The sequence below is a fragment of the Parambassis ranga genome, chromosome 4 (assembly GCF_900634625.1).
Source record: "Parambassis ranga chromosome 4, fParRan2.1, whole genome shotgun sequence".
Taxonomy (NCBI): Eukaryota; Metazoa; Chordata; class Actinopteri; family Ambassidae; genus Parambassis; species Parambassis ranga.
The window spans coordinates 10715310-10725473 of NC_041025.1; the positions used below are offsets into that span (position 1 = coordinate 10715310).

At 39.4% G+C, this 10164-nt stretch overlaps 1 protein-coding gene across 2 annotated transcripts; it reads left to right on the top strand.

Moving 5' to 3' along the window:
• The first annotated feature begins 1519 nt into the window (after positions 1 to 1519).
• firrm (fignl1 interacting regulator of recombination and mitosis) lies at positions 1520 to 10121 on the top strand. 2 transcript variants are annotated; one of them, XM_028404159.1, is made up of 25 exons: positions 1520 to 1676; positions 1881 to 2008; positions 2301 to 2340; positions 2426 to 2514; positions 2665 to 2769; positions 2882 to 3022; positions 3690 to 3852; positions 3931 to 4015; positions 4124 to 4262; positions 4682 to 4771; positions 4866 to 4930; positions 5021 to 5169; positions 5521 to 5650; positions 5847 to 6033; positions 6583 to 6665; positions 7208 to 7259; positions 7454 to 7543; positions 7770 to 7955; positions 8245 to 8364; positions 8439 to 8534; positions 8613 to 8726; positions 8954 to 9058; positions 9136 to 9216; positions 9301 to 9438; positions 9783 to 10121. In XM_028404159.1, exons 2-25 carry the CDS (start codon positions 1913 to 1915, stop codon positions 9990 to 9992), a joined length of 2754 nt encoding a protein of 917 aa, XP_028259960.1. In that variant the 5' UTR covers positions 1520 to 1676; positions 1881 to 1912; the 3' UTR covers positions 9993 to 10121. The 2 variants fall into 2 exon arrangements, with proteins under 2 accessions (XP_028259960.1, XP_028259961.1); XM_028404160.1 differs by having other exon boundaries at positions 8445 to 8534.
• Positions 10122 to 10164: the final 43 nt, after the last annotated feature.

Here is a 10164-nt window from a genome sequence, read left to right on the forward strand (position 1 = left end):
AAGAGATTCGGTAGTGCCACTATCCCATGTATTTTGATCGTTCATTGCAAGTGTAAGTGCACAGAAAGCAGTGCTGCAGATATGCAACCTCACAAGAGAACTGATAAAAATCAGTGTGGACCCATTGCCTAAACAAGGAGTCCCTTCCTGCAGGAGCGGCAGCAGCTTACACTCAGGCTGTCGGGAAGAGAAGTTCCAGCAAGGGACAGGATGGTTCATTTAGATGATAAGATCTAATATTTACTGAAGTAAGTTAATCAGGTCACAGTCAACAGAAATTCCAGACACTAAAAGGATATGTATCATTTTTACACATCTTGGTCTGTTTCTGTAGTACATTTTTCCAATTATTAGTTATTGTTTAAATTAAATACTTTCTTTAATTATAAGTAGCCTAATCATTATAGTACAGAAACCTGAAATATGTATGGCAAAATGAGAGTGATTGGGACAGACTTTGCATTTCCAGCTTATACAAGCTTTTCCACCATAAATTAAACACATTTAGCATGTGATATGCTGTATTTCTATAACACTGGATTTGTTAAGGGTTACCTGTAAATAAGTCAGCTTCTTGTAAGATTTCTGCCCTGCCAACCTACATTATATCACGCCAATAAGAATTTTGATGACATGGTCTCACAGCTGGGATTCAGCAAAAACTGTTTTTATTGTCACTCATCAAGCAAGAACACAACTCCACTGTAGTTATACTGTCCCATTCAACCATGTCGTAATAACCCTGAATACATCTTTAATTGACCCTAAAAATACTGGGGCCATTAAGGTCTGACATCATCCAGAAATAGTGATCTTTATCACTCTGGCATAGGCTTAACATGGGGTATGGAGATTATCAACAAGCAGCCTGGGAATGGCGAAGTGGAATTTCTTACAGATAAGGTGTTTTACTAATTTTGAGAGGGTTGAAACTGCTTTTTAAAGAATCAAAACCATTCGATGTAGGACTTTTTATGTTGGCCACAGGTTCCTAAAAGCCGAATCACCCTTAAATAGTCATATATAATATTTATAAATACGATATAATTCTAAATACATCATAAGTTGCAATTACAGTTTGTTCAAGTGTTGTCTGCACTTCTGTTCATTCAAACCATCACATTACCATAGTATTTAACTCAAACTGCTGTTAAACACATGCAGCTTAAATTAGATCACATCAGAAGTGAAGGGTAACAAGCTCAGACCAGACACATAAAGGTGTGCCCTTTTATTCCGAACAAGTATTTAAAGTGATTGGATTGAGTGCTTATATAGAGCACATAAAAAACCTCCTTTCCCTACATTTAGACAAAAAAAAATGCATTATGTATAGGCCAATTACAAATTATTCAAAGTTAAAGCTTCACTAGTTTCATACGAGCAGTTGTTGTTTTCAACGCTTTGTAGTTCTTCTGTCTTCTCATTGGTTGAATCCTTCAGCGTTTCCACATCTCAGCCAATCAAAGGAGGGCAGACGAGTCGCGTCGGTAAAAACGTCATATCCGAGTCAAACAGCAGCGCGCGGCATTTGTCCCCTGTTGTCGGAACATTTTATACATTTCAGAGATTTCTGTCGGCGGCTAAATAAAATGACAACGTTTGGCGAATTTAACTCATAGAGACATTGGTGGGTTTTAATGCCTGTGAGAAGAAGAGTCCGTCTTTCATTTATGGTAGGAAGATACGCAGTATACACTAAACTAACCTGCTAATACGGTCACGGTTATATGTTTCCTAAGCAGACATTTAAGCTAGCTAACGTTTGTTTGTGTTCACTCCTAGAGTACACAGTGCGCTGCGGAGTGTATCCGCGGAGTGATTTTGTGTGAGTCGTTCAGTGGAAGCGAGTGTCTAAAGAATGCCTGTTGTTTTCATAGTGTGCTGACCTCCTCCGCTAGCGGCTCCCATCATGTCCCAGACTAACACCTCTCTCCTGGACGAGGTGGTGCAGTGGAGTCAGGAAACCTGCCGCCAGGAGCTCAAGACTGTCCTTCCAAAACTCACTATATCCTCCTAACTGAGACTTTATAAATGTTCACTTATCAGCTTGTTTGTTGCGGTTCTAGCTGCACACTTTTCTGTAAGAAAGGATGAGTAAAAGCCTCGTTATGTTTTTTAAGGATTTAAGACACACACAACAAAACCTGGACAAATTAGATTTATAGTTAAGGCAGGATTCTTAGATGGAACGAACAACAAAATCTTTAGACTTGTTCAATATGATACCATATTGGCAGGCTTGTCCAGTGGAAATAATTTTTTCCCATGATGCTTTAGTTTTTCTTAACTATTTGTACTCTTTGCATCATCAGTCTGACAGCTGGGATGATCATATTCGTAAGTTTATTATTGCACAGGTTGTAATTGCACCCCCTTTCCTATTTAAAAACTGCTTACAACCTTCTATCTACAATTTTGACAGGTATACTGAAGATAATTACAGACATGTTCCTGCCTCACATTGGTTTCTCAGAGCTGGAAGAGGAGTGCTTCTCTAAGATCTTACCAAAGGTTAATACCATGAGCAACATGAACATGTATTTAGCTGCTTATTGGCTGATAATAATTTGGATGTACAGTACTGTTTCATGCCCATTACATTTCCTAAAAGTGTATTGATCGGTCTTTGTGAATGTGTTCATCTGTGAAAAATATTTGCAGGCAGCAACAATGTTTGAGACCATGATAAAAGAACTCATGGACCAAGCAGGTGGACTTTCAAGTCAAAACACTGAACTGTGTGTTTTACTAAGGACCATTCTGCAGGTATTATTAAAAGATTTACTTTTAAAATAGCTCATTGAGTATTAACTTTTACACTGTACACTCCATTCACCCTTAACTGACATTTTTGATAAGTTCCTGTTGTCTGTTTCAGGCCATGATGCAGATAATTGATGCACTGTCCACTTGTGTGCGCCATGTTGCCTCATTTGGGGAAGCTCCTGATGTGGATGCTATTCGTACATTACCGACATGTGTCCTGAAAGTCCTAAAGGAAACCTTTCAGCACTGCAAGGTTGGTCTGTTCAGGTGGCTGTTATGACAGACAGTCATCTGAAAAATGAAGTATATCCAATGGATACCTTTGGCTTTTTAAACTTTTTTTTTTTACATTTTCTACAGAACTCTCAAAACAAAACCATTACTTACATATGTGATATGTATCTTGGGTGTAGAAGGAACTTCAAACACTTAGAGCAAGTAGGGATGGTTAGTGGGGTCTGCACTTAGTTGTTATCGACTAATAGAGATGTTAAAATGAAAGGAAGCAAAATTATGTTGCCATGTCAGTGTGTGTAATACTTGGGCAAGTAAGTGCATGATGTGGGCGCTACGTCAGATACTGATAGCAGACTTGCTGTTTGCAAAGTTTACTCGGCGACATGTGAGGGGAAATCAAATCCCATTTCTTCAACACCACTGGTTTACATTCCCATCTTAATTTGTAAATTGCACTACGGAGGAGACAGGATGCTGCCTGCACTTAGGTGGAAAGAATGCAATGGCAATATGCCAACATGAGTGTGACAATATCAGCATATTGGATATTGGCAAAAATCCTGTATTATGCATTGTGAGTACAAAAAAAAAAACAATCCAGCTTATTTTTAACTAATCTAAATACTGAATATCTATACAAATTTGTTCAAACATATTTATTTGTTCATTTGTTTTGCCAACAGGATAGTGAGGTGGTTTACTGTGGCCGCCTGTCCCTTGTGGCCGATTTGCTGCAGGGACTTTTCAAGGAGGCTTATTCCCTCCACAAGGGTCTGTTAGAGATGCTGGATCACATCACCTTCGACAGCAGTACCTCAGAGGAGGACGTGTGTGATGTTGTTACAGGTATGTTGTTTTGTACACTGCTACTGGTTATTTTGATGCAGTCTTCAGTTAACTGAATACATTTTTCTTTTTTCTCAGTGATACATAGTCTTTTGGATATCTGTTCAGTTATCTCCAACCTGGACATTGCCCTGCATGCCAACACATGGAAGTTCCTCATCAAGTGAGAACTGTTAATGTTGATAATTTTGTTTTCATATTGTAAGACGTATATGAGCTTGTTATTTTGGTTACCTACATATTTTTTTATTATTATTTATATTTATTTCAGACAGAGTTTAAAGTACCAGTCGTTGGTGGAAGAGCACCTACATCACAGTGACATCAGCACCAGCCTGTGTGACAACCTGCTAGTGTCCTTCCATAACTCTGTGGAGCTGGCTGAACAGATTGAACAAGCCGGTCTACAAGTAGGAGAGCTCTGGCTTTGTGGAGTGTCTTTTACCCAAGTTTTAAAGTTTATAGATTGAAAATTATAAATTAGATGTATTACTCTTTCTAGTGAGGAAATTTTTTTTTCTTCATGAGAGTACGAATTCCTGTTTATCCCAAAGGGAAAGTTCTTTTTTTTCTAACCAAGAAGTGAAAGATTAATAAATAATAATTATATATATAAATTAATAAATTATCTGTTAATGTGACAGCTGAATATGTGAATAGATTTACTGTTGGGTCATCACAATTGCTGATTTACTATGTCCTACATAGAAAACAAATGTTTGTTGTTTCCTTTGTTGTGACCCTTTGCATCTGTGAAGATTGAGTTTAATGGTGCAAGGTCAAAGGTGGACACCTTTTTTGTCTGTGTGCTCTTTTGTGCTTTTTTAAGGAGACCAGACAAAGCCCGGAATACAAGCTATTCCAGAAAAGTGCAAAGATGTGCAGATTTTTTGCCAACACTTTGGTTCATTACATAAAGGTAAAAAAAATTAAGCCATCACCGACTCTTATGTTTAGGGTCCATCTCAGAAGCAGCTAAGCATATGTTTCTTCATTCTTTTTCCCTTTAACAGGAATTCAAATTTTTTCTGACAAAGTATTGTAGCCGCTTTCACCAGCTCTACCTTCAGATCATTTGGTATGTGTGCATGTCTTTTTATACAGCCCATCTAGAATCAAGTTTTCATTCGATATTGTGGGTCTGAATTTGCTGTCTGTTTTCTTTCAGTAAGTTTTCTCCCAGCTTGTGTGCTCCAGTACTTCCTAAGGCTCTGTCTGAGGAGCTGAATGCAGCAGCTTTGGTTCCCATGGAAGCCTTTTTGCTCCAGCTGCTGCCTCTGAGAGCTTTTGCTGACGTTGTCCTCCAGCAGGACCTGCGTGAGTTTAAAGTTTGTCTGTTTTTTTCTGATAGTGCAGTGTAGTGATAGATGCTTTCCTGTTTTCCTTTCTAATAAAACAAAGCCGTAATCATTTTATACTGATTAGCTGTGGGCCAGAGTCTGACTAATACTAGATATTTGGAGCTGATACACAATCATGTACTGTCTGGCCTGCTACCACACATAGCAAACAGATGTGATGTGATGACAGCAATGTATCTCACAGACTAGTTTACGTTTTCCAAAAAGACTAATCTCTTATCATTTGTATATTTAGGAAATTGCAATGTATTTTGGAAATGTGTTTCTACATTCTGACTGATGCACAAAATGCACAATGTTCTGTCAGGGCTGAGTCCTGAACATGAGCTTCCTCAGTGTCTCTTGCTGGTGAGCCTCATGGGACAGCTGGGCTGCCAGCCAGAGGAGGTGCTGCAGCTTTGGTTCACTGGCAGTCAGTTCTCAGAAGAGACACCCAGGTAATAAAAATGTATTTGATTTGTTGTACCCACTCCACACACAGGATGGTGCCTTTAATGCTGAACAGGACTAGTGTTTTACTTACCTGCCGCACAACAAAATTCTTTGCAAACTCTGGAGCTGATAAGAAGCATTGCATCATAACCTACAGCAACGTAGTTCAAGGCTCCTTTTTACATATACCTTTGTTTCCAGGCTTCCCCTCTATCAGGCCATCTTTAGTAGTTTCCGACGATGTTACACTGAGCGCAGGGTTCCGGTGCTGTTACCAGGGGTGATGTTGAAGGGTCAGGCGCAGGCCCACGTCACTCTGCACCAACACATCTGTGTGCGACTCTGTGCCAGTGTGGCAATGCTTCCTTCTTTGTACTTTCCTGTGCTGGTAAGGAAAATATACATAAACACATACTCTGTAGTATAAGCAATTCATCAGAATACCTCTTCCGAATAATGTTCAGACTTTGTTTCATGTAAATCCATGTATATAAGAAACTATTTGTTTCATTATTTGTCATGGTTAGCTTTATTTGAGGTTGTATTTTAACGGTTTTATGGATTCTGGCCTGCCATTGTGTTATTTTTAGGTCTTTGAAAAAGGACTTAATGACAACAGATCTAAAACAGCTGAACCTAAACCTGACCTCAGTTCCACCTGTAAATGCTCTTGACTTTATTCTTTCTCCTGTAATAACAAGTGTTGTTTTTCTTGGTCAAAATATGGCCATTATGTGGTCCTGGACTGCAGAATTAGGCGGATGTAGTATCTAATCGCATTCTGGCCTATCCTCCGGTGCAGGATTTCCCCTCATTCAAAGAAAGTTATCCTTTTACTTTCGTTTCTCTGTGTTAGTTAAATCATTTGATACTTTTTTTGCTGCCTTCCCAGTTGTGTTTTCTTCCTCCTATCTGACTGTTTATCTCTCCTTATCAGGAATGTTGTTTGGTGGATGCAGTCTTACAGGCTGATACTCAAACAGCTCTTCTTGCAATAGATGTGTGGTGCTTCACAGCACGGTGAGAATAATGAGCAATGTTTTTATTATTCATCCTGTGGATCATTGTATTTACATATTTTCTAATTGTATCAGCAACTGCAACATTTCACCACTTAACCCCTGTGTCATCAGGGACTTTTTTGTCCATTTGGGCATTTTTTTCTTCTTTACATGGCCACATTTGGTCTTTGTTGGTACATATAACACACTCCCTCTTAACAAATTCAAATATGAATTTTTCTAATACATTAATAGAACACTGAAACAAGTATACTACCCTTTTGTGTCATTAAGTACAAAAATATTCACTTCTACTTCAGCCCAAAAGTTGAGCAAGTGGAGTTTTGTGTCAAAGATTAGCCAAAATTTTGACTTTGTGTCATTGAATTTCTCAGTCTAGTCTAGTCTAGTCTCTAGTCTTAATGACACAATACAATACAGTAAAATAAAGTACAGTACAATACAATAAATTGATGTCTAAGGGTTAATTTTGCAACATAATAAAGGGTTTGGTTTCACCAAAGGCTGGTTGGAAGCTGATTTTATTGTCTATATTTACAGGTATGGGACAGCAGAACTTTGTCTACACCATGTCCTCCTTATTGCTCAGCTGGTGGGTGTACAAGAGAGAATAAGTATTGTGTTTTTGGTTTATATTGATTTTAAAGCAGCAGCACATTTGCACAGTCAAACTTCAAACCTTTGAATCCCCATTTACACACTTGTTCTTCTTATTCAGTTATTTACTTTCCTTCTTTCCTGTGTGTCCTCGAGACTGATTGCTTCTCCTTTTCTTTCACTCTTTAGGTAAAGGTCTGCACTGCTCAGTGTTACCAGTTGTTCCACCTGGGGTTGCTGCTGCGACGCATGGTTTTCCTTATGACACCAAACCACCAGGTTAGAACAACAGGCTAGAAATTACAGACAGTAATGGAAGAATGGGTCAAACAGAGGTGTATCTCCCATTTTAGACAAATAGTCAAGGTTGAACTAGCTGACTTGTAATGGCCCTTTTAATTGGTGCTAGTTACACCATAGTTAGGTTGGGGAATAATCACAACATTGATATCTGGATGCAGATGGCATCTACTGTAAGAACATTCTCTCTACATTTGTTTTTCAGATGGAGCTGGTTGCACAGTTTCCACCCTCTGAGGCAGAAAACCTTCCAGTGTGGCAGCATGTCCTCCTCCGAGCTCTTTCACAGGATGCGCGTCACCGTGTGGAGGCAGATGTTATTGCTTTCATTCAAAAAGTTGTGACTGACTGGCAGAATGGAGGATACAAACTGGGACAAGTGGACAAAGTGGTGAGGACAAACTCAGAAACAGGGATGCAGCAGGGCCACACAACATGAAACAGCATTGTGAATTGTATTTTGATTGACTTGGTGGTATGTCTGTCAGCGTTGTGCTTAAATTATTGTTTGGTTCAGCTGTGATGTCTGTTATAAATAAATTCCCAGGAGATTTTGCAGTCAAGTTGTCCAGGTGCTCTATATCTTTGGCCCAGGATGATTAAATCCAGCAACAGCAGAATGAGAAAACATGATAAAAGGACAATACATTAAACAGTTACAAAGTTCCCTCTGTTTCCAGAATGTGGTGCTGTTATCCCTCCTGGCGGTGATTCGAGGCCAGCCATCTCCCGAAGAACAGTGTGTGTTGTCCACAGTGAGGGTTGTCTCTCAGCTCTGGTTTCGAATGAATTCAGAGCAGGTAAGACAAACACAGACACACAGAGCAATGGAAAGATTACAAAACTGTTATCCCTGTAACCTGTCAAACTCCAGTTACAGACCCACACTGTGCTCCAGCAAACTGTGCAGCTGCTGTCATCAATATCAGCCATTTTAGTGAAACAACTTGAGCCTCAGGTCATTTGTCAGGTATTCTGTTTTCTTGCTCAACATTACGACATTGGGGGGATGGTGAGCACTTTAGTTGAATATTGTGTGTTACTCTAGGCTCTGCTGTGTCTGGATAGTGTGGTCTCACAGAAGTGTGCAGATCAGCTGCTGCTGGCTGCTATGGAGTTCCTCTCCTCCCTGGGGAAGATCTTTGTTCCTCCTGACAGCCAGGTAAAGTCGGAATATTAAAAATGAAGATCATGTTTTAAGGTTGTTTACCTCCATATGAATGCAATTATTTTGGCCATTTTTCTTAATTCTGTAAGACAAAAAAATTACACCTGCCAAAAAAACATGAATGTCATCACTTTTTGCCATTTTTCATCTCGGACTTAAGTAAATCTAAATTCTGATTCTTGTTTCCTCATTAAATTAAGTTCAACGTTTTGGTTCCACAGATTCAAATTCTTCCCAAACTGAGCAGCATGTTCGGAGTCTTCTTGGCAGATAAATCCTGGCTGCTTCATCAGCACACCCTAGAGGCCTTTTCTCATTTTGCAGAGGTATGGCAAGACGTTAGCTGATGATGATGTTACAGATGCAGTGAATCTAACCTTAATGGGCCATTTCAATGTTTAAGAATACAAACCACGAAGAGGTGATTTCCCAGAGTCTCTGTGTTGAGGAAACCAAGACTAAGGTGGTTAATTATCTAAGCAAGGTGAGGAATATATCAACATATGATGATGAGGATCCACATGATATGAAACAGATGGCAGTGCATAATGGTATCGTTTGCTGGTAGACTGTGAATGCACAGGAAGATGTGGTGTCACGATTACAGAGGCTCAAACAGGAGACACAAGTGATGAAGCAACACAACGAGAAGCTGGAATGCAGCAAAGAAAATGTTTCTAACCAACCTGAAGCTGCTACAGATGAGGTTGGTAGCACCATAAAGTAACATTTAATCTCCTTTAATATGGATGCTCATGCACAGCTTCCCTCACATTTGTGCTGTCCAAGTTAGTGGTAGTTGGCCAGACTGACATGCTATTTATATCCTTTGCAACTCATCCAAAAACCTAACAGTGTGATTGCAGTTTCAGTATGTGGCTCCAACTTAATCTGACTTACTGGTTAAAAGTAACTATTTATAAATATGTCAATACGAATTTTGTAATCTTTGTATTGCAAGAACTAAAAAAAAACTAGAGAACAGGCAATTTTAAAAGTCATGTTGTAAAACGTTTGATCACAAAATGTTTAATTATTTCTCCTTCTCAGCCATGTCCAAAGAGAGCTCGGCAGGAGACCAGTGCGCAGGAGGAATACAGTCGTTACATCCAGACAGCTGAGAGTGCTTTAAAAGCCCTTCTGGCTCTGACTGAGGGTAAAGCCAACACCTCTGCACCACCTCCACAGTGGCTGGACTCCAGACTACAGGAGCTGCAGGCCCTTATAACCCAGATCAGCACAGTTCGACACACAACCTAGCAGCCTCAGATTAGTCCTTGTACAGTAACTATTGGGTCAGTCTGGAAGTCTACACATCGTTTGCTGCTGTTGGGAAGAGTTTGTTTTAAAAATCTCAATGTTATTGTTTATTAAACGTCTTTGAATACATTTTTTTCATTCAGTCCTTTCTAACCATGCAAGCTATAAAACA

What these genes read in the sequence shown, in the direction of transcription:
- firrm (XM_028404159.1), top strand. Translation starts at nt 1,913, where the DNA reads ATGTCCCAGACTAACACCTCTCTCCTGGACGAGGTGGTGCAGTGGAGT. An exon ending in TTATGACACCAAACCACCAG is followed by an intron (nt 7,544 to 7,769) that starts GTTAGAACAACA and finishes TTTGTTTTTCAG; the next exon opens with ATGGAGCTGGTTGCACAGTT. An exon ending in AGCCTCAGGTCATTTGTCAG is followed by an intron (nt 8,535 to 8,612) that starts GTATTCTGTTTT and finishes GTGTTACTCTAG; the next exon opens with GCTCTGCTGTGTCTGGATAG.